The sequence below is a fragment of the Eleutherodactylus coqui genome, chromosome 1 (assembly GCF_035609145.1).
Source record: "Eleutherodactylus coqui strain aEleCoq1 chromosome 1, aEleCoq1.hap1, whole genome shotgun sequence".
Lineage (NCBI taxonomy): Eukaryota > Metazoa > Chordata > Amphibia > Anura > Eleutherodactylidae > Eleutherodactylus > Eleutherodactylus coqui.
The window spans coordinates 96,440,652-96,465,214 of NC_089837.1; the positions used below are offsets into that span (position 1 = coordinate 96,440,652).

Here is a 24,563-nt window from a genome sequence, read left to right on the forward strand (position 1 = left end):
GGACTGCTAGTGTACAGCGGCATAACCTGTATACCCAATAGCGTACAGTTCTCGTCATAAACTATGGCTGACCCCTCCAAGGGTCTGGTCTTATGTAGCATGGTTTACGACGAATAATAAGGTGTGAACCTTTCTACTAATAGGGGTGTCCAAATACCTTTGGTAGGATAGTATTGAACAAGCAGATGAAATCCCAGCCTACATGATGTGGTATTGAAAATTTTAAAAAATAGCTAAAGAGACCCAAATGGAACTCTAAGTGGTATTTGCAAGTCAATACTGCAATAGGTCAGAAGCGGTGTCGTTTATCCTTAAGGAGAGCACCCAAAAAGTATGTGGAAACACCTAGGAGGTGAGTGGATCAGGGGATGGTATAGTCTCTCCAAGGAGAGCACCCAGAAGGGGTGTGGGGACACCTAAAAACTAAGTAAGGAGACTTATAAGGCAATGCTCCTCTGGGAAATTTATGCAAATAAGAAAGATGGAAAAATACCTCTACAGCGCCATCTATTGGATGGCAGCATTCTTTCAATTCAAAGTGACCTTATAAAAAGTCTGTCTGTGCATGGTTTCTAGCTTGGTTTAGTATTCCCAATCATTGCAGACTTGTCATAAAGTCACTTTGAATTGAAGGAATGCTGCCATCCAATAGATGGCGCTGTAGAGGTATTTTTCCATCTTTCTTATTTGCAATACTGCAATAGCAGCAGCAATCAAACAATCAATCCGGCAGAAAAAAGGCCCACACATATTGTTGCAAAGCAGCTTCGTCAAGGGAGCTGCCTCTCACCCCCACTTATTTACAGAGCAGATGGGGTAATTCATGGCATTATTCCATGTGCTCCGATACTTGAGCCATTATCGTGAAGTAGGCCGATGGTTCTTCCACAGTATAGGGCATTGCTGCAATGTAATGAGCTCACACTAGTATGTTAATCAAAAAGTTACATATCTCTGTCATTAACACATGTAGCCATAATAGCAAACCACTTACTGATCTGTAAATTATAAAGCTGTGGTACAGTAGATGGATTAGAAGGGGTGGCTGGGAACATTTCTGGGTTGGCTACCAGTCAGTACAGCCAGGGTTCAGGTTTCTGAACTTGGTCCTATTGCTTGTCTGGGGTAGAGAAGTTGATCGTATTATCACAAATCTTCCTGTACCCGTCATTTAGCTCAATGCTTGTTTGTTCACACTCTGCTTGGTGATGTTTGCTTCACTTAGTTTTTCTGTGGATCACATAAAATGTCATAATAAATAAGATAAATTATTGCTGGCCGTTTACCAATTCGGCAGAAGCCAAATAGTTCTATTTATAAGCATGTACAATGCGAGTATTTGGATTGGCGCTTCCGAGTCTCCACCTCATATTTGCCCCCAGTTGGGTCATCCAGATGTGTAGCTTGTCCCTGCGTTATTCTTGCTCACACATTCTAAGTCCCTCGTCGGGCACAAACTGTTCTTCACTTTATTACTCAGTGGAGATTAAACAAAGACACGAGAGCTCTACGTTACCTTCGAAAAATGCAATCAGCCACTTTGGGAGACATAATTCTTTTTGTTTTTCTTTGGAAAAACAGAATTCTTAGACATTTGTTTGTGTACGGCTAAAGTTAACTCCATACAACTTCCAGCCCATAGCAACCTGCGCTGAGGGAAGATAGTGAAGAAGAGGGTGGACCGTAGTTTAATCCCAATGTAGGTTTAACATTGAGAGGAAAGCGAAGGCAAAATATAACTTCAAAGTTTCACATAATCTCTCTAATACCGGCATTAGTTTATTTTTGCATATGCTACATTGTACCTATTTTAGAAGCAGCACCACTACAGGAGTTTGTCTTGGCAGAAGGTGCCGCTGTATATTAACAATTATAGAGTTACTGCACCAAAAAATATTCCTCTTCTGAATATCTGATCGAAGAAGTAGAATTAAAGTGTCATTGTCATGAACTTGTATCAGCATCTCCTGACGAAATTTGCACTTTTTTTCCCCAAGAAATGTGGCTACTAGTTGTTACATTGATGCTTTAAATAATGTTTTATGATTTTATTAATTTGTTTACCTAGTTTTATACAATAAGATGTTTGTTTCACTGGAGCAAGACATTAAAAAGACACCTATTTTTTTAATTCACTGTGTCAATTCCTCACAATTTCACGATCTCTGTCTGCAGTTATTCAATGGGAAAAACATAGCAGGCGATCATCCTTACTGATAATATGGTATATATATATATATACATACACACACACGGGCAAGTGAGTGCACCACTTTTCCCAGCAGCATGCTGAACAGGCAAAATATACATGAAGGAGCTTGCCAAGGTGCAAAATACTGATGACCAACCACTTATAAGCCTACCACACATTGAAGGGGATGGCTACTTAGTATTATTTGCGCATAAATAAGGCATGTAGAGGGTGTCAATAACACAGATATAAGTAGTGCACTATGCAGGCTTATAGCCTATTAGTGACACCACTTTTCAGTCCAGCAGGCTGCCTTATACTCTAGAAGTGGACAACTATCTTGGAGATATCCTGGTCTCTCTCAGCATTTTAAAGTCAGACCGCTTACTGCAAAAATAACAGATGGTACAAGGTATTAGTTATTAACACTTTAGCCAAAATATGCAAGCTCACAACCCACGTCAAGGGTCCTCATTATCTTGCAAGTCACCACAATAACACTACTTTCTACGTCAACATAAAAAACAAAGTACAGCAAAATACTGTTCCGCATGCTGCTGGGAAGTGGTGCCATACATACATGTTTACATACAATGATGGTGTAGAACGTTGTAGTGACCAAAACTCCAAAAATAGGGTTACACACACTTCTTGAATTTACAGGAGTTAGTAAATGCTTTTGTTACAGATGTTCAAAATAAAATAAAAGGAGAATTCCTGGAAGAGTGGGTGGCTGAATCTACTGGATGATACTGGATGGTAGTGAAGAGGGATCTAAAGTCACTGCTGGAATTTACTATCCTTTTATTCTTCACCAGATCCTGATGGTTTCACTCCTGGCTTGATAAAAGGGCTATATTGCCAGAAACATTGCTTGGATATACCATGAACATCTGTAATAAAAGCATTCACAAATTCTTGCAAATTCAAGCAGTGGGTGGAATCTTATTTTTTGAGGTTTGGTCGATATTGGAGGTTGTGATGGTGCTACATAAGAATTCTGCACCACGGGGATAACTACTGGGGTAGTGCTGCCAATCTGGTCTTTAAGTAATGTTGAAAGTAGTGTTAGAGCAGGAACTTGCAAGATAATAAAGACCCTTTATATGGATTGCAAGTTTACATTTTTTGGCCAAAGTATTACCTAATACCTCATATTTATTGTTACTTTTACAGTAAGTGGTCTAGCTTTAAAATGCTGAGACAGACTAGGCAGTCTCCACTATTGTAGTCCACTACAATACAGTACTGCTAGATTAAATAGTGGCGTCAATAATAGGCTATAAGCCTGCATGGTGTACTACATGTATCTGTGTGGCTGAGCCTCTTTCCAGAACTTATTTATGTGTGAATAAAACTAAGCGGTCCCCCCCACCACCACCACCACCACCCCATTGTGTAGTAGGTGTGAATAGTTGTTCATCAGTATTGTGCACCTAGGCAGGCTCCTCCATATGTATCTTGCCTGTTCCGCATGCCATTGGAAAGTGGTGCCTTAACTTGTTTTGTATTTAAATGCCATCTTATGAGTAAGTATGGCCATCTGCTATGTAGAATTCTCCCCTTTGCTATAATTTGTTTTAACTCTATGGGAACCGTCATTGATAACTTACAAGAGAGCGCTTTGATAGCTGAACTGTATAGAGATGCACAGCTCTGTGATCATTATGTGACTTGGACAGATTTCCATCAGTTTCACGTATTCACATATGTTTTCAGAAGAATAGGACAATCAGAAGATTACAAGGCCTGAAGAAGAAGGCTCCAATTAACCTTCATGCACACAAGTGTGCGGTCAAGGGAAGACAGCTGACTAAAGATGAACTATGTATTAGAAATGTACTCGGGGCGTGGCCAAGCTATGGGAGAGTGAGGACGCATGGCTCTCAGTTCCGCGGCCGCCAACGAACAGATTGCCGACAACCAGACACCACTCACCGGCAGGATGATGAAGAAAGGAGGAAAGCGGAGGGGAGACCCCCCTCCACCCAGCGGGACCCCGCTGCGCCGCTATCTTCACGGCGTGGGCGCCGCAACAGCTACTGCAGGAAGGAGTCCCCTGGCCGGCATGGCGCCGGGAAGCCACATGGAGCCGACACTGCAGAGCGGAGGAGAAGCAGGAAGCCCGCGCTCACATGGAACCCCGCGCTCATCTGGTAGGGGTAGTGCAGGAGAAAAGGCACTGGCTCCGGAGGCTGCAGCAGGATCCAACACTGCACCAGCTCCCAGCACAGCCAGACAGAGCCCCGATACCACCCCAGTCCTGATTAACAGCAAAGGGGAAGGAGAGAGCAGACTGAAAGGTATGATGCAGCAGCCCACATGGGCCCCCACAGACACTCCAGATACACCTAAGGGAGACACAGAGACCCATGCACATTACAGGACAGCTCTCCCGGGGGATAACCTCGCCGACGAATCCACTCTCACATGTACAGGGGCCCCATTACCACCTAAAAATGGCCCAATACAGAGACCCCCAGAGCCGCCATCAGACGACTCCAAAACCGTGCAAGCCCTGTGGACCATGGTCTGTGCCCTACCGACAAAGACAGACCTAGAACTGCAACTTCAACGCATTGAAGACAAACATGAGAGAGCCATATCTGCAGTTAACCACTGCATACATACCACACTAGAACAGACCCCGATGGTGTCATCTATGGACTTTCAACAACTATCCCTCACAATAGAAAAGCAACAGAAGCAGCTTAGAGATCTTACTTTTCACTTAGATGACATAGAGAACAGGGGCCACCGCAACAACCTAAAATTAAGAGGTATCCCTGAGGACGTACCCCCAGATGCGCTATACGAATGTGTAACGTCCATCTTTAACAAACTGCTGCAACGCCTGGAAAACAGAGTAATAGAAATGGACAGAGTACACCGTCTGATGGGCGGGAAGCCGCGGAACCCCAATGTCCCCAGAGACGTCATCTGTCGCATACACTTCTACAGACAGAAAGAGGAGATCCAGCGACTTGCATGGGAACAGGGAACAGTCAGATTCAACGGGGCAGAGATCACAATCCTACCGGACGTCTCAAGATTAACACTTAACAGTCGGAGAATAATCCGCCCATTACTAGATGCGGCTCGTAGAACAGATGCGACATACAGATGGGGACACCCGTTCCACCTGATTTTACACAAGCGTGGCCGTACCTTTACGGTCAGATCTCCCTCAGACCTTGAAGGGGCATTCAACTTCCTGGAGGTACCGGCGGTCCCGATCCCGGACTGGACTGCCCCAATGGACCCAATCCCCCCCAATGCGTAGGGGACCTGAACATTGGGGGTCTCAAACACCTGGTCTTCAATGCCAGACTAGGCCACGATCTTCCTGATACCGCTCAAGGACACAGGACACCACCTAACAACACTACTGGACCTGACAAGCCTATACCTTCGAACTCTCAAGAAAGTTAACGGAGCGGCCGGCTCTCCACTATAACCACAATCATTTATTTCTCCTTTCTTCTCTTCTGTCTTAATATTCTTTGTTCCCTTTCAGAACAGACATTGCAATATGCGGCTAAGCGGACAAGCCGAATGTTTATGCAGTTCGCGGTTGAACAACTAATAGAATAGGAACAGTTATTCTGTTAACCGTTTAAACACGCTTTGAGTCCAAGAGCGCCCTTGCAGACCCTACGCAGTCTCATGTTCCCCAAGTAGGGCTTCAGAGGCTCTGATTAAACCCCCAAGTTTGGGGGAACAGACCCTCTGACTAGTTTATAGATACTAGCGTATAGCTAGCACGGACCCCAAGGGTATTTAAACAGCTACTTTCGGTGTCTGTCTACACCCCTGTGAGTCCATCCCTCCCCTCCTGTGTCCCCGCACTTTCCTCCCTACCTACTCCCCCTTTCCAACACGCACTCTTACGCTCCAGGAGTACCACAACTCTATTCCATCCGAGCAAACATGGTCTCCCGCCCCGCTAACTTTACGGTTGTTTCTCTTAATGTACAGAGACTGAACACCCCGGAGAAAAGGTCCTCCATCCTCCATCTTCTGTGGAAAAGAAGAGCACAGGTGGCCTTCGTCCAGGAGACGCACTTCCGGACAGACGCACTCCCGAAGTTCTCAGATGCCAGGTTCCCGAACACTTACCATGGCACGAATCACGAGTCCAAATCAAAGGGAGTCTCTATCCTCATCGTCAACTCGGTGCCATGGGAGCATGTGGAGATGCGCTGTGATCCAGGAGGCAGATACCCCTTTCTTAAGGGTAAGCTAGCCAATGCACAGGTCACACTAGCAACAGTGTATCTCCCTAACTCCAACCAGGTGACCTTTTTGGAAAGGACCCTGAAGGACTTAGAGGAATTCAAGAAGGGCACCCTGATACTAGGGGGAGATTTCAATATCACCTTAGACCCACACATAGACACATCTAGAAGCAGTAGCAGTCTACCATTAGCGACACACCGCAGGATCCGGAAAACACTCCATAAACACCAACTAGTTGATGCATGGAGGATCGTACACCCCACTACCAGAGACTACATGTGCTTCTCAGCACCACATAACTCTTACTCCAGAATAGATTATTTTCTCATACACCATTCGACCTTGTCCACCCTGGTCTCGGCAGACAGATAATATAACAGTCTCGGACCACGCCATGATTACCTTATCCCTAGCACTCCCATCCATACACAACAGAATATGGCACTGGAGATTAAATAAATCCCTAATCAGTGATCCAACCACCTCTGAAGAAATCAGCAAGGCACTACAAGAGTACTTTGACCATAACAATACCTCAGATGTAGACCCGTTAACAACATGGGAGGCACACAAATGTGTCATCCGAGGTGTATGCGTTAGCCTTGGCTCTCGTCTCAAAAAGGAGCGGAGTGCTCAGCTCAGGGGATTGCTCTCCCAAATCAGAACCCTAGAACTTATCCATAAAACCCCTCAGGGAGACGATAGGGGAGCAGAACTGACGCAACTCAGGGAGAAGGTACGCTCACTCTGCCTAAGTCATGCAAAGGCGAACTTAGTAAAATGTAGACGTCACTTTTTTGAGTTCGGAGACAAACCCAGTCGTACACTCGCCCGCGCTCTCCGTGACACCAGATCCAAGACATATGTACCGCACATTACAAATACTAATGGTCAAGTACGAAACACCCCCCAACAGATAGCAGAAGCATTCAGAGACTACTACCACGCCTTATACAATCTGGCCCCCTCAATGCCAGACCAAGAAAAGATAGCTAGAAAGGCGAAGATGGTAGACTACCTCCAACGCTCAAACCTAGCCAAATTCTCACAGGAGGCCATTAGCGCAATGGAATCTCCAATCATGCCAGAAGAATTAACAGGGGCCCTGTCAGACTCCAAAACAGGGAAGGCGCCGGGACCCGACGGGCTCACTCTCACCTACTATAAAAAATATGCGTCAATTCTATCTCCCCACTTCATCCAGGCCTTCAATGCCATTACAACAGGAAATAAACTGCAGAGAGACACCCTAAAAGCCCACATAACTGTAATCCCAAAAGAAGGGAAGGATCCATCGCAATGCCAGAGCTACCGCCCTATCTCATTACTAAACGCGGATTTGAAATTGTTCTCTAAAATATTAGCCAGCAGAATCTCCCCATTCTTACAAGCCCTGATTCACAAAGATCAGGTAGGCTTTGTCCCACTAAGAGAGGCTAGGGACAATACAACGAAAACAATAAACTTGATCAACATAACAAAAAAAAGCTCACTCCCCATCTGTCTGTTATCTACAGATGTGGACAAAGCCTTTGACAGAGTAGACTGGGACTTCATATTTGCTACGATGTCCCACACGGGAGTCGGGCCAAACATGATCTCATGGCTGAAGAGCCTATATTCCAACCCAACGGCCTCTGTCAGAGTGAATGGTCAGCTCTCCTCGCCATTTACGATTGGCAACAGTACTAGACAGGGTTGCCCACTGTCAACCCTGATTTTTGTCCTCTGTCTGGAACCGCTGCTGGGACATATCCGCGCTAACCCCGACGTAAAGGGAATCAAGCTGTCTAACACAGAGCACAAGATTGCAGCATATGCGGACGATCTCCTATTTTTTGTCGCAAACCCAAGAATATCCCTACCTAACTTGCTAGCAGAAATTAACCAATACTCTGCTATATCGAACTTTAAAATCAACTATAACAAGTCAGCAGCGCTCAACATATACCTACCACAGACCTTAGTATCTGAGCTCCGAGATTCTTTCCCTTTCATATGGGCGCGAGACCATATACAATATCTTGGCATCAAATTGACGCCCGAAACTGAGGGATTATACGCGGCGAACTTTCCAACACTTCTAAGTAGAATAAGGCAAGACCTCAGCTCCTGGTCAAAGGGCCTTTTTTGGTAGAGGGGCAATAATTAAAATTAATATCCTCCCAAGGGTGCTATACCTGCTTCAGGCCCTCCCCATACGAATCCCAAAACAGTTTGTCCAAAACCTGGACTCTCTGATGACCAAGTTTGTCTGGGCAGATAAACCTACCCGGATAGCAAGGAACACGCTCTCCAGACCAAAGAATGAGGGGGGTATAGGCCTCCCCAACTTTAAAAGATACTACCAAGCAGCACACTTAACACATATTATTGACTGGCACAGACACTCAACAATTAAACAATGGGTAAACATAGAGCAACATCACACCCCCACACCACTTGTAGTGCTACCTTGGACGCAAGAGAAGACCCCCCCGGAAATAACCCAACACCCCACAATCGGCCCCACACTATCAATAGCGGCGCAAATGTACCCCAGGGCGAACATATCACCTAAGCCATTCCTAATGTTCCCAATCCTGGGTAATCCCTCCTTCTCCCCAGGCGTAGAAGAGCGGGCTTTCAAAAGTTGGTTTTCGGAGGGCGTGTACCGAGCAGAACATTTCTTACAAGATGGCCAATGGCTATCGACGGGTGCCTTACTAGAAATGGCAGACAAAGCACAATTGACACTGTGGCAAACTCTCCAATTAAGGCACTTCCTTTTATCTCTCCCCCGACCCAACACATTCACGCGCCCGAAAACACAATACGAATTCATCTGTAACGAAGAAGGTCCCTCCAGACATACGCTATCAAGGATATACAACATACGCAACACACAGTCGGAAGCGCCACCACCAGGATACATACAGAAGTGGGAGACGGAACTCGGGATTACATTCTCCCCTGAAGAAAGGGAGAGAATATTCACAATCGCACACTCCTCATCAATCTCTAGCAACATACAAGAATCAGGATTTAAGATTCTCTCGCGATGGTATAGGGTACCCTCCTTCCTAAACGCATTATTCCCCTTGGTCTCACATCTATGTTGGAGATGTGGCACTGGACAAGGTACACTGCTGCACGTGTTCTGGGACCTGGCAGGCTTCTGGTCGGAGGTTTGGCGGATTACGTCAAAGTTTACAGACCGGTTGCTTCCAAGGGTCCCCACATTCTTTCTCCTGCATCACAGCGATATACCACTAGCAATGTACAAAAACTCATTGACGTGCTACTTGGTGAGTGCAGCGAGATCTTGCATCCCCAGACTTTGGAGGCAGACAGCCCCGCCCACACTGGGCCTATGGCTTAGCACAGTGAACCGGATTATGGAGATGGAGGACCTTACAGCGTCCCTCAAAGGGCGACAGGAGAAATTTAGGAAGACTTGGTCCCACTGGATAATGTTTCAGAGCTCAGAGGAATACCGGCAATTGCTACGCACGTAACATACCGCACTTTCCCCCACCACCACCACCACTCTCCCTCCCCTTCATTCCTACCCCCCTTCCTTAAATGTCAGGTTGTTTTCCTACTACGTTCAAGCTTAAATGACAGTTCTTGGACCATATGATACTCTACACATAACAGTGAAGTGGGAAGTATTAATGGTTCAAGCACACAACGTAGAAAATGTTCATTCTAGTTAATAGACCACAGATAAAGTAACAAGAGGCGGATGAGGTGTCCCCAGGTTACCAGAACTTGGTTAGTTTAAAGGTTGTAAAATGTTTAAAGAAAACGCTTTTCGTTGAATGACACTGTGATAAACATGGAAATGGAAATTGAAAATGACAAAATAAAGAATTAAAAAAGAAATGTACTCTGCTTAGCAAAGTACAACAGATGATGAAGAGTTCTCAGTTTGATCTTCTATACATATATTTAACTATGTAAATATTAACTAAACTCAGGGATGCTTATAGATTACCAATTAACAATTTCAGGCAGGTAGCAAACAGCACGTGACCAGAAAGGATCTCTTATCGGAAACCGACGCCACTGCACGTGCTGAGTATTAGTAACCAATAATAGAGAATTGTAATAAGTTATGCATATGTATAACCTAACTGTCCTTTAGCCTTGTTTTCAATGTATTTATCTAAAAGAACAATAAATACTTCGGCTTGTTAACAAATAAACTGAATAATTCATGATTTACACAAATGCTGTGTGACCTGTGATTCTCTGAGCAGCTCATACTTCACCCTGATATGGAACAGAAGAATATACCTGTAGCGCTCTATTGCACTAACACATGTAAGCAGTTAGATGAGGGTTCCCATTAAATGGCTACAGGAAGAAATTGAAGAACTAGTTAAATTATAATTGAACTATTGTTGTGAAACCAGACATCTGATCAGATACAAGAACAACTTAAGCACATTCGTAAGTGATATATAAAAATATGTTCTACTATTTGATAAGTAAACTTAAATTGAACTAAATTATTGGAAAATCATAATTCTACCTTTCTTCTTCTCTTCTTTTTTGAGGTCTTCAATTTCCCGCTCTGCTTTAAGATAGCTTTAAATGTAACTGGTGAAATCTGGGCTGTTACTTTAATTTTCAAGCGTGGTAATTTTCCTGGTAGGATAGTAAAACAGAAATCTTAACTTAGAGAGTGCCATATGCCATTGACAGTTTATGACACCATAAAAATGAATTTCATGGAATGCATGAATTATTTTGATCGCTGGACCAATAATGATTTGTAGGATGACACATAGTTGGTAAGGCAAAAAATACATATATACATCCTTCCATATTTCAACCTACTATCCTGTAATGTTGATTCAGAAGAAGGACAAGAACTTTCATGGGGCAAACACCAATTTTCCTCATCTTTGGGAAAAATTCCCTCATCAATCCAAATTTGGTGATCAGAATAAATCCTTAAGGCAATGGCCCTTCTCCATTAATCTAATGACTCTAACTTGTAACATTATTACACTCAAGAAAGGCATCCAGGCCCCTCTTGAACCTTTCTGGGAATTTTGCCATTCTCAGGCAGAGAGTTCCATAGTCTTACTGCTCTTACAGTAAAGAACCCTCCTAAAATGAGGAAAACTGAGGAATAGAAACCAAGATAACGGAAAGTTGATATTTCTCTTGTCTGTGGGTGCTTGTTTATTGCCTTCATGCCCCTGTATAATTCCCGCCTCTGTGGTTTGCATTGCCTTGTCCTGAGTCCTATCAGGGATAGTCAGACCCAAGAGGGAGACCGTGAGGCCGTCTGTGTTAGGGCGCCTACCCCGCCGAGGGTCAGCTGCCAAGCCTAAGCGGTAGGTTGGCACGGTGGGTCCACACTCACAGTCTGTAGCAGTAAGAACCCTTACTTACCTTGATTTCTCTCTGTTAGAGCCTCCAAGATGTCAGTGGCTGGTAGTTCTCCCAGGCAATTATCATCAAGGTCAAGTTCAGAAAGCTGCACAGAATAGCGGATAAGACTGGAAAACAAACAAAATATAGATTGACTCTGCATGAACCTACAAAATCTTGTTTACTCCAGCAAGCCCTGTGGGTCCTCTTCTTCGCTTTTCCCTATCTTTCATCCAAATCGTAAGTTAAAATGAATGACAATGGGAAAAGGGTTTATAAAGTGATATCTGGCTTTTCAGAAATTAAAATGTAATCAGAATGACTGTCTCTTTTCTTCCTTGACATAGCTAATAGTTCTCTAAGTCTTGGTTGAACATTCATGCAGCATCAGAGGTTTCATTTATGGTGACATACGACAAAGCATGCTTGTCCCAAATTCATGGACCAACCAAACCTATACATTGGTACTATTCATATGAATAGTACTTGGCTGGAAGTGTTCCTTCATAGGTTCCTCTTTGGGACAGTACTTACCTACTCAGTAACTGTGAAAACTCCAGCACCCCTGTCTCCCCCTCTTTCCCTCTTGCATCGATACCATTGTTGGCCATGTGCAGCTTGCTCACCCAGGGCCCAGGAGGAGGTGCAGATTTATCCTTTTTCTTTCTCCCTGACAAGGTAAACATTTGATATTACTGTAATATAAAGCTATATCAGTTTGGAAGAATAACATACAAAAACTTTTTCAGCCTTTCCGTGAAAGTATGGAGAAAGCATTTTGATAGATATTGTATTCATACCTGCATTAAAGTTGGATAAACTCCGCTGACATATATCAATGGAAGTAATCTCTTCTAGAACCCTATAAACCTGCAAACAGTAATTTGCAGCGTGTGCAAGCTTATTGCAATAATGCTCTGGACTTATTGTTCAAAGTCACATCTCTTGCCGCTCATCTCTAGGTGGAGCAATGATCTCCCGCCTTCCCTTATATACATTAAATCCAGGAACTGCCAACAATTATGTGTATGGGCCTACTGTGTCACAGCAAAAGAGTTGAGACTGCGCAATTCTGTAATGACGGTAATCAATATGGAAAGAGAAGGCTATGCTCAACAGTCATTTATTGGCTGTTTGCAAGTAATTACCTATCTGCTGACCTTGGATGAGGAAGATGCATGGAACAGGCAAATGTGTGGCACTTTAATGTGAGGCTGGTACAATGGACAGTACAGGCAGTCTAGCATGGTTTGCACTACTATGAGAATAGGACTATGAGCACTAGTACACGTATATAAGTACTGTTAATTTCCCCCTATAAGTATGATCAGAAGTGGTTTTAGGTGTAGTCAAAGGTGTAGCTTACTTAATATCAGACAATATTGAGTACAACACATATACCCAGCTCTCTTTCCCATCTCCATTGTGGAATGAGGTAAACATGCAGCACAAAAGCTGATGTCACCCCTGTGGTTTATAATAAAATTTCAGCCAAGTTATCTCCTCCTGTACCTCCATATACCTTAGACAGGAATAGCTGACCATCTGTACTTTAGATGCTCGGTAGACATCAGGATGGGGGACTGGAACGTTGAATTTAACGTGTCCGATCCTTTCGTTCCCAAGGGAGATAAGCCATAAGTGTCTAGCAATAACTTACTTCTCTCTTCCCATTGTGAGCACATGCAAACTGAGAGCCAAAGAAATAGCTGTTCAATCAACAGCTGCTGAAGTATTTTGGCCACCTTTTGGGTCCATGCCTATCTAGAGTAACATCTCCATGAGGTCTGTATGTTTTTTCCCATACTTGTGTGGGTTCCATTCAGTGCTCAAAATGTTGAGAAGGCTGTAAACATTTACCCCTTTTCTTGCGTTTCCGCTTGTTTGAACTTTTGTCAGGTGATATTGCAGATCTTTCCATTGCTGTTGGCTCTCCGGAGACCATTGTTTGAATACCAGATTGTTCTTGTGCTGCTCAAAAAACACAGAACACAGAGTTGCATTAAATTAGAGGGGTTTTCCGAGACCTTATTATATTTAATGAAAGCCATGGATTGTTATAAAACCAAAAACGAAGCATAACTCACTGACTACCCATGTGACCATCGCAGCCAACCACAGCCTGCCTCAGTGGTTACATAGATAGTTGATGTCATTGCTGCAGTGCTGTAAAACAAAGACCTGCAGAAGGTCCGGAGCTGCAGTGCTGCAACAGCAACAAATTTAACAGATGAGTTATGCTTCTTTTATGGTTTTATAACAATCTATGGCTTTCATAAAAGTTGTGGGGGTCTTGGAAGACTCCTTCAACCACACAGTATATTGTCCATTTAGTTTTTCAGCCTGCAAATCTCAACAAACATTTAACATCGACTACTAATGTGATTTAGATAGTATGCCTAAATCTGTCTTTCTGGGGCCATCAATAGGAAAACAAGGGTCCATGTGTTGACTTCTGCAAGGTGAGGTGGCTGCCGGCTCCGCTGTAGGGAGAATTTATGTGTTTATCAAAGAGAAGACATTCCCAGATTTCATGTAGAAGTCTGGGACCCAGGAGAAATACATATCACACCAGCCTTATTGCAGATGATTTCTAATTTATTCTAAGGTGTATGTGGTTTATATACCATAAATGACATCACAGGAAAAGTACATACCTCCAAGATTAATAATAATACATGATAGGGTACTACTAAATGATTAACATAAGTTACACTTTTTAAAGTGTAACTATAACATACAATGAAATGGTTATGAATTCAGTAAAAAGGAATGCAAGGGGAGGGGTCTGGGAGACTCTTATCTTCTCTCTGCCTCTCCAGTACCATGTACGGCTATAAAAAGGTTTCGTTTAACCCCTTCACTGCTTATACTAGTATCATGCTATATCCTTCTAGTCTACAATCCAATAAAAAAACAATTACCTGATACATTGATCTACAATTTTCTTAACATCCGCCATTTTGCTTACTACTATAGACTTGAAAGGAGTCATCCACCACACACGAAGGTACAAAGGCTAACAACTAGTCTTTTTAATGGAGTTGACAGGTAACACATTCACAGTACCCAGGCAGATCACTCACGTCTACAGCTCAATTCGTAATTGGCACAGAACTGAGGGCTGTGGGTGGGTGAAATGACTTGTCAAGACATATGCTTTCTATAGCTCGTACTCTCCTATTAATAATAGCCATATCCAATTATGGAATTACATTCAGAGTTATTAACAAGCTAACTCTGAACGTTATCAGAGGAACAATAACTTTATATCTACATCTAAATCTTTATGATGTCAAAACTCAGATATCATGACTTCTATTAGATGAAGACAACTTCCATTTTACCTTCCAGAATCTGATGGGCCAGACTAGTTGTCTCTTCAGGTGGCTTTTCTGTTGCTTGCTTCTGGGCGCATTCTGCTACTGCAGTAATTAGGTCTAATGCCCCAGAGCACTGCAAGTAGTTTCCAGTGAGATACAGTTCACTGCATTGCAAAACAAGATAGTTAGCAAGACATTGAACTTACCTGGGACTGTACATTTGTGTGGAACACCCACCACTATAAATGCTCATAGCTGACTCAACTGCCTATAGCATTCTGCAGTGACCAATCAGAAGCTATTATTTCACCCTTCCTTCATATAAAGTGCTACATAAATAAGTGGCTGTAAGGCCTCGTTCACACGGGTGATAAAGTAGCGCGATTTTGTAGCGTTGCTACAATGCTACAAATCGCATGTATGAGAAGCCCATGCTTTCCTATGGGCTACTTCACACGTGCAATGTTTTGTAGCATGCTACAAAATGACACAAAAACCTCACGGGTCCTGCTATATGCACGCGAATCGTGAGGTTTTGTAGCCTATGTTTCTCTATGGAGCCTTCCTCCCTGTTGCATTGCATCGCACAAAAACGCGATTTTCGTGTGATGCGATGCAACTTTAAAAGTAGGGAATCCTACTGTCAAAGATAAAATTTAAGCCCTAGCTGCAAAAAACCCCCCCAAAAACACACATACATCACCTGTCCCGTGCTGTCAGCCCGGCCGCATCTTCTCCCCGGGTCCCCGGCAGTGATCTTCTCCTCTTCTGGCCAGGGATTCAAAAATCCCCGCCTTCTGGAAGCGCCTTCTTGAACCAATCACAGCCATTCTTCGAGCACTAGCGCTGATTGGCTAAGCGGCAGCCAATCACAGCCAGCGCTTCCAGCAGCCGGGGATTTTTCAATCCCTGGCCAGAAGATGAAGAAGAAGATCAGGGCTGGGACCTGGGGAGAAGCTGCGGCGGTGCCCCGAACAGCGCGGGAGACGTAATGTATACTTTTTTTTTTTTTCCTTTAGTTGCAGCTTATTTTTGGGGAAGGGCTTTAATTTCAAGCCCCCCCCCCCCCACAAAGTCGCACGACTTTGTAGCGTCACATGCGACTTGTGGTATTGCCACGGGAAGATGCAGCGATATCACATGGTGCAGCGATGCAATATCGCTGCGATTTTCTCACGCCAATGCCGTGCCACCCGTGTGAAGGAGACCTAAAACTGAAAGTGAAAAAATTGGCTTCTACCTGAATTTAAAGAAGACAAAAATGATGACAACTGCAAAAAATGGGCAAATTCAAATCAAAATTGACAACGAGGCTGTAGAATGCGTGCAAGACTTCATCTTCCTTGGTTCGAAAATTGACCAAGATAGAGAATCTATGCCAAAGATAAAACGTAGGATGGCATTGGGGCAAAGCATGATGCTAAACATGCTCAAAATCTGGAAAAGTAGGGCTATCGGCATGGTAACTAAATGCAAGATAATGCAAACCATGGTTTTCCCCATAGCCATGTATGGATGTGAAAGCTGGACCGCGAGGGAAGCTGATAGAAGGAGGAGTGATGCGTTGGAGCTGTGGTGCTGGTGAAAGCTGCTGCGGATGGCAAGAGTCACAAACAGAGAAGTCCTGAATCGTATCTGACCCGGTATATCACTGGAGGGGAAGATGGCCCGACTCAGACTCACGGATTTTGGCCATGTAATGCGAGCAGAGTCGCTAGAAATATCTATAATGCTTGGACAGATCAGTAGCAAAAGATGACCTGGCTGCCAAAGAACACGATGGCTGATACTGTCAGAGCTGATACTGGCATGGAGATCACACAGCTGAAGCAGTACAAAACCAAAAAACATGGAGGGAGCTTGCCTTTAGGGTCGCCGGGGGTCGTGAATGACTAAACGGCTAACACCAACAACAAAAAATTTAAATTAATAAAATTCTGTGGCATTACATTAACAAATCTTCCATAAAGATTACCTGACAGCGGATTGTACCAAAAGTTTACCAAGTATTGCTCCACTGGGAGGACCCAGGTTACAGTAACATAGGCTGAGAGACACCAGTTTCAGGTTTCCTTCAAGACCTTGAATAAGAGCCTGGATTCCTTCATCTCGGAATCTAATAAAAAAAACAACAGCGTGCTGTCCTGACCACTGCAATATATTCATGGATTCTGTATGTACAGCAGGGCATTGTCTTACCGATTGTGATCCAGTGTTATGGATGTTAATTGGCTGTACTGAATAGCTTTCCCCAGCCTCTCTACTGACCACACATCAATCCCACAATCTATAGCTTCCAGTTTTATAAACGGGTATGTAGTTCTCCCTCTCAACTCTAGTAGTAACGCCTGCATGAAAAAGAGAAAGGATATGTAACAAGTGGTTAACGGACAGCCGCTGGATCTAAGTGACCTACAATTTAGACAAAAAATTAAAGGGCCACTCCGGCTAAAACATTTTTACACCCCTGCTCCCCTAACCGGATTGCCTGTCACACTCTGGAAGTCTCCTTTATGTATTCCAGCCACTTCCTTGCAGTGTAGCCTCCTGTCTGATGATTATCAAGCACCATCTTGAGGCTGAGAGTTTTTAGTTTCACATCTATCTCACAATGCGTCAGGCTATACCATTTTTGCCTGCTGAGGGATAGTTAAATTATCATTACTTTCTATATTCACCTAAATAAACTACAGACAATAAATAAACAGTCAGGAGGATGAGCTGTGATCTCCTCTACTGTAGCTGTGTGACCTAAAGGAGAACATGTGACTCCTGTATAGAGATAAGTTTGGAAATCAATGGAGCAGGCATCAACATCTCAGATGATGAACGAAACATGCTTACATCTTATGTTTGACAAAGACCCACAGGTCGAAACATTCCTGCTGGTGATGGATCAATAAATCCAACTTTTGCTATTTTTTGCACCGTTATGCTATTATATGTCCTTTTTTAATGAGCTATGTGATCATCATCAGTAATTGTGACAGGAGTGTCTGTGTACCCCTCTAGGCAGTTACTTTGGGACACTCCATGTAACAGTATCACACAAGCTGAGAAATAGACGATGAATTGAACATATAACCCCAAGTAAGGCCACTCTCACACATGCCGTCGGCAAAATATTGCGGTTTCGATCGTGGCGTCTTGCCGCGATTTTACCGCTGTTTTCGGACACTGTTACTGCCTTCAATAACGGGTTTTAACGCACCCCATCATTGTGATGGGTGATGAGGTGCGTTAACAGCGGCAAAATAGTGCAGACAGCGCTCGAAAATCATGGCGTTAGAAAGTGCTTGATTGAGAGCATGTCTGCAAGGCCCCATTGAAATCAATAGAGCGTTATACCGCGATTACCATGATGTTCATAGTTTTAGATCATAAAAATATAAGTATACCGAACGTGTTTTTTCCTTTTCCCCAATTCATGTAACCTACAAACGCACAAGACTGGCAACATCCTGGTTACTGAGAGGAACTCCCCATAAACACAAGTCTGTCGCATGCATATATCGCTCATCCCGTATAGTCATCAGTAATGGTCTTAATAAGACTGGAGAAGAACCTTCAGAAGAGCCCTCAGGACCGGACAGGATGATCTGCAGAAATAAAGAGTAAAATATTCAAAGTCTACATATCATGTATAAGAATAGTGCAACTAAAAAAGTAACAATATCAGTCATTCAAGTCATCACAATTCATGAGTAATTTGGTCAGAATCTAAAAAAGGTCATGTAAATGATTGACTATTTGCTCAGTGCCCTAATTCATTTCAAGTGGTTGTCCAAAAAAGCCGAAGGGGCTGAGTTACATTCTTGATTTTGATTATCGTAAATCCCAGGCTTACCCTGAGGTATTTGGACCCATCTTGGATACATTTCTTGAGACCACGGGTGATAGTGGGGCTGACAAACGATTGACATTGGGCACAATGATTCTCATATCTTTTCAGGAGTTTCTTCAAAGACGATGTATCTACTGCTTTAACTCTTGCCCCTTTCTCTTTCTTCTTGGTTTTCTGAGGCATTGTGACTTTACCTTGCTCTGCAACAGATCAAAATATGTTATTTGAGAGGTAATACACAGACTACATGATTAGTGTCAGGAGGCATGACAGCAGTTCTAGGCGTAAAAGATTGCAGTTGGCCTAGAGAAGTACAGGTTCTTATTATGGAGAACTCCTAGCAGGGGGGGAAGAGACTCAAAAGGCCATGCAATGCTCCACTGGGAAATTTGGTATGCAAATGCTGATGCAATGCCTCTGCAGCGCCACTTATTAGAAGACCGCTTTCCTACTAGTCAATATATATAAGCCAAAGCCAGAGTCTTCTCCAGTGGTAAAATATGACCAAGTTCTTTCGAGGCTTTTGCCCCTCATCAGTCTACAGTAGGTTACTGGCTGGTTGGATTAGACGCCTATGCTGTGGTTGAGATATCACTAGAGGAGACTGGCAGAACATATGGCCTAGATGCTAAGTGAAAGGGAAAGTGCAAATGAGCCATTTTGTGTTAACTAGGATATTTAGATACAAAGCTAAGTCACTGAACTGAATCTTTGCCCCAGGTTAAGTAGTGCAGCATCCAAGGAGCGGGCCCACAGCCGAGGAGATGGCGGGGTAGATAAAGGATTTGTGTCACGGTGGCTCTACCATCTCCTTCCCTGAGGATAGTTTGGGAGCCGTCCAAGTTACTGCTGGGGGAGGTCACAGAGAAAGAGTAACTAGCAGTTACCTTACAGTTCTTTGTCACTCGTGACGCCACTGTTCCATCCTCTGCGGTGAATCTTGAGATGAAAATAAAGTAGTCCACGCACAGGGAGCTTTCTGAGCAAACGGGAACGATCGGTAATGCCTGTTTACTTAATTCCAACAAATAACAGTAATAGTTCAGAAAAAAAAACACTTTACACTCTCAGAAGGTGGTGTGACAGGGAGGACTCTCGGGATAATTCAGACAATCCATAGTCCCATTTATCTGTGATATCCTGCTCCTAGCAAACTCTCTTTTCCTTTTTTACTCTCTACCAGTAATGGCACACTCCTCTGGTGTCCTGCTCCTCCTTTACTCAGTGCGGATAGTGGCACTGGCACATCCTGGGTAGTGTAGGCCCAGGCTAAGCTGATGGATATCTTTCAGCTTCTTCTATTCTGGACCACATGGACCAGACTGTGTCTGTGTGGCACCCTTGCAAACCTCACTCCAATAACTTCTTTAATGAATCCATTCTCTCCCTGACTTCCTTACCAACATATGAATAAAACAGTTACATGACATACAACATGATACATTTCTCAGACATAACCCAGACATTAACCCATTCATTGCTGCAGAGGTGCAATACACATCAAATGCATATAACACAGAAGACACTAACAATACGATTGCATAGGACAAACACTTAACATTATGGGTCCCCCTTAACTCTGAGTCACTACAGTAGGGCCACTTCCACATCGAACAGAGGTTCCTGTGCAGGAGTTTTCGTCACAGATCTGGCACAAAATACCAGAAGAAAAAGCTTCTTGCAGCACTTCTTCACCCGATAATATGCCAGACAGCTGAGTGAAAGACAAACGGATCCCATTGTAGTCAATGGGGTCCATTCGATGCTGTTCAGTTCTGTCATAAGACGGATCCCATTCAACCAGGGGATTCCCCTTTCCTGCTCCCTAAACAGAACAGGAAAACAGAACCAATGCCGCATTTCTCATATGTGAAAGCAGCCTAAAGCTTAGTAACATTCTCTACCTATGCCAGAATAATATACAGTGGTGCCTTGCGGTAAGAGTTTAATTCCTTCCATGATAAAGCTCTTAACCCAAGACATTCATTTGTCAAAACCAGTTTCCCCATTGAAATGAATGGAAACAGCATTAATCTGTTCTGCCATTCCTTTAAATGGGACTGCTGCTGCCTGTGAATTCAATGAATGGCAGAGCACTGCCTGTGATTGGCTGAGCGCTGTGACCAATCACAGGCAGCGCTCAGCTGTCGTTCATTGAACGGCTGAGTGCTGCCTGTGATTGGCTAAACGCTCAGCCAATCAGATACAGCTTTTTCAGCAGGCAGGGATTTTAAATCCCTGCCTGATGAAAGATCTTCAGAGCAGTGCAGTAAAAAGACGCGGCTACACGAGTCCTAACAGCAGCGGAGAGGGGAGTATATATATTTTTTTTATTTTTTACTACAGCTAGGGATGATTTTCAGGGGAGGGCTTATATTTAAAGCCCTTCCCCGAAATTCACTGCGGGGGTGCCGGCATCCTATTGCTTTCAATCGGGCGGCCGGCTGCGGCAGCCCTATTGAAACCAATAGGAGAGCTTTGCGATCCTCTGCCACAGCTGTCACAGCTGTGACAGTGGATTCTTGACTCCCCGCAGGGAGTTCCCTTGTCACTGAACACTGTGACAGTGCTGTCAGTGTTCAGTGATGAAGGGACTCCCCGCGTGGAATGCGAAGCTGGCTAGAAACTCGAGTTTTTGCTCTTAAATCAGAGCAAAAATTCGGGGAAGAGGCTACACCCAAGTCAAGAAGCACGCAAGCTGAGGCACTCGCAAGCCAAGGTTTCACTGTACTAGAATAGACGGACCTATCCATTTATACTGAACTGGACACTGTAAATAAAACTACCGTATGTACTCTAGTATTAGCCCACCCGAGTATAAGCTGAGTTAATATGTTTTACCACAAAAAAATGGTAAAATTTATTGACTCGAGTATAAGCCTAGCTATACTCGAGTATACACTGGGTAACAAAAAAAACCTCCATACTCCCCTCCCAGCCGGCATCTGTGTCTGTGAGGCAACCTGCGTGATTTCTCCCTGCTGTCATTCCTGCCGGCCTCTCTGCTCTCTGTGTAAGTAAGCGCTGTGATTGGATTGAGTGCCACCCAATCACAGCTAGCACCCGATCCAATGACAGAGCTTACTTACACAGCGCTGCCGGCGGGGGATTTGAAAGCCGGGCAGGGAGATGACAGAGGGGAAAATTCTAAAGCAGCTTGCGATTGGCTGTGAATGATAGAGCACTGGCTGTGATTGGCTGTCGCTCGATCCAATCACAGCGTTGACGGCGGGGGATGACAGAGCCGAGCAGAAAGGACGGCAGGGGATGACAACGGGGAGATTTCCAGCAGCTTGCCACATCGCCGCCAGGAACACAGGAATTCAAGAAGCTTGCCGCACTACCGCCAGGGACACAGACGCCGGCTGGGAGGTGAGTATAGAGGGGTTTTTTTTTAACCCTTCCCTGACTCGAGTATAAGCCAAGGGGGGCTTTTTCCGCACAAAAAAAGTGCTGAAAAACTAGGCTTATACTCAAGTATATATGGTAATTACCAGCAGTGTAGTTACATGCTTGTGCCACATTTGAAAGTTGTTTCCTATCCAAGGTGAGGGCAGTACTTCATTCATTTCAATGGAACTGCCAGAGGTTGCCGAGTTCACTACCCTGTGGATAGGACATAACTTTCAGACATATCATACACAACCCCTTTTAATCTATAGAAAGAGAGGCTTATAGTATTTTAGTAAGATTATGTTAGGATAAAAAAAGTACCTGATATAGAAGGGAAGTCCAGCGTAGGCAAAGTCTGGCAGTGAGTTGCAGTTTCTATGGTTCCTATAAACTTCCCTGTCCAGCTTGAATGTGTTCCCAGCCCCACCTCGACACTGTAGACAGGCACCAAGTCTTGTCATTGGAGCAGCATAGAGAATGCCTGATGCACGGACGAGTACTGAAGTGAAGCTCAATGAACTGAACTCCAGTTTCCTAATACATTAAAACCTTTTCCTAAATAACAGCACCTGATATTACAGACTATCGGACAGTCATGGAAAACTGTATAAACTTGTAAGAACAGAGAACCTTCAGGAAGAAAGTCAAGTAAAATGTCATCCTATCTCAATCCTGTGAAGTTCTGCAATATATTACAGTTCTATGGCATTATCAGACTTTCTGGACTATCATATGCCTGATTAAAGGAATTTGACAGTATATTGTCGGTTGTATTGTGATTGCTGTACACTGATCTTAAAGGGGCTGTCCAACCTCTATTGATGACCTATCCTCAGGATAGGTGACGGGATGTTATCTCTGTACTTGCCGGTAGGGTGGCAATGGAGCCTCTGTGTTTGTAGAACCAGCATGCATTATGTTGAGCGGGAAGAGGTAGGGGACAGCATCGGTCTCTAAGCTCAGGAAGAAGAGAGCATTAAAGGTGATTAGAGATGAGCGAACGTACTCGTTAAGGGTGATTTCGCAATCGAGCAGCGCTTTTTTCGAGTAACTAACTACGCGGGCGAAAAGATTCGGGGGGCGCCGGGGGTGAGCGGGGGGTTGCAGAGGGGAGTGGGAGGGGGGAGAGAGAGAGAGTTCCCCCCCTGTTCCCCACTGCTACCCCCCGCTCCACCACGCCGCCCCCCGGCGCCCCCCAAATCTTTTCACCCGAGTAGTCAGTTACTCGAAAAAAGCGGTGCTCAATTGCGAAATCGCCCTAAACGAGTACGTTCGCTCATCTCTAAAGGTGATCTCAGGAGACGGTGCCAGCCAGGCAACTGCAACCTGAGGTGCAGGTCTGTTGGCTTGGCTAAAATACAGCAATAGTTTATTACTTGGTGTACAATTAACCTTGTGCATTCATTTATTACAGGAGTGCCCCATGTAACGTATACGCTGCTGAGTTATCCACTTCTGTCAAGTCAATAAAATCTAACCCTTTTTTTCCCCCGTTATAATGAACATGGCTGATTGTGTCACTCCAACACGTCTTTCTTACAACTTTCCTGAATGTCAGTTCTGCTCAATTACAAAAAGCCAGTATGGAGAAGTTTGCATCACAATCTGCATGTTTTACAAGCAGATTTTGCCACAGAATTCCTGTGTATTTGCTTACGGCCTCATGCCCACGGGAAAATTCGGGCCCGCACGGATTCCCCGTGCAGAATCTCGCAGCGGGTGCCTCCTGGCCAAGAAATAGATTATACTTACTTATCTGGACGCTGTGGGTCACCCCTCCGTTGTGGCCGGAACTTGTTTCTTCTGCCCGGCTGACGTACTCAGCATGCTGGCAGCGTGCAACGTACATACCTTTTTTTAAACTTCTGCTTTCCTGCGGTCTTGCAGCACGGCACATTAACAGCTGCGGGTATGCCGCAGGACCGGACGGCTTTCATTGGCTTCAATGGAAGCTGCAGGAGCCGTCTGTGCAGGAAAACCTCACAAACAGGGGCATACTGCGGGTGGTTTCCCACGCGTGCGATCTGCGCGCCAGGTAAAAATTACATCTGTGGGTATTTAATGACCTGCGGGTGTCCAATGATTCCCTATGCGGGCAGATCACGTGTTCAGGAGACCCATGCAGATTTACTAATTCTATTTTCCCCGTGAACATTGGGCTTAAGACAAAGTCCACAGCAATTCTATGAGCATGCGGATTTTG

General features: G+C 44.2%; 1 protein-coding gene across 1 annotated transcript; it reads right to left on the reverse strand.

The window, feature by feature from the left end:
- Nucleotides 1-792: 792 nt before the first annotated feature.
- On the reverse strand, nt 793-22,710 carry LOC136610099 (uncharacterized). Its single transcript, XM_066589364.1, has 11 exons — nt 22,682-22,710; nt 18,971-19,167; nt 18,570-18,722; nt 17,323-17,471; nt 17,099-17,239; nt 15,148-15,287; nt 13,661-13,771; nt 12,335-12,470; nt 11,822-11,928; nt 10,950-11,065; nt 793-1,230 (listed from the first exon to the last, which is right to left on the reverse strand). Exons 2-11 carry the CDS (start codon nt 19,148-19,150, stop codon nt 1,222-1,224), a joined length of 1,242 nt encoding a protein of 413 aa, XP_066445461.1. The 5' UTR covers nt 19,151-19,167; nt 22,682-22,710; the 3' UTR covers nt 793-1,221.
- Between the last annotated feature and the right edge of the window lie 1,853 nt (nt 22,711-24,563).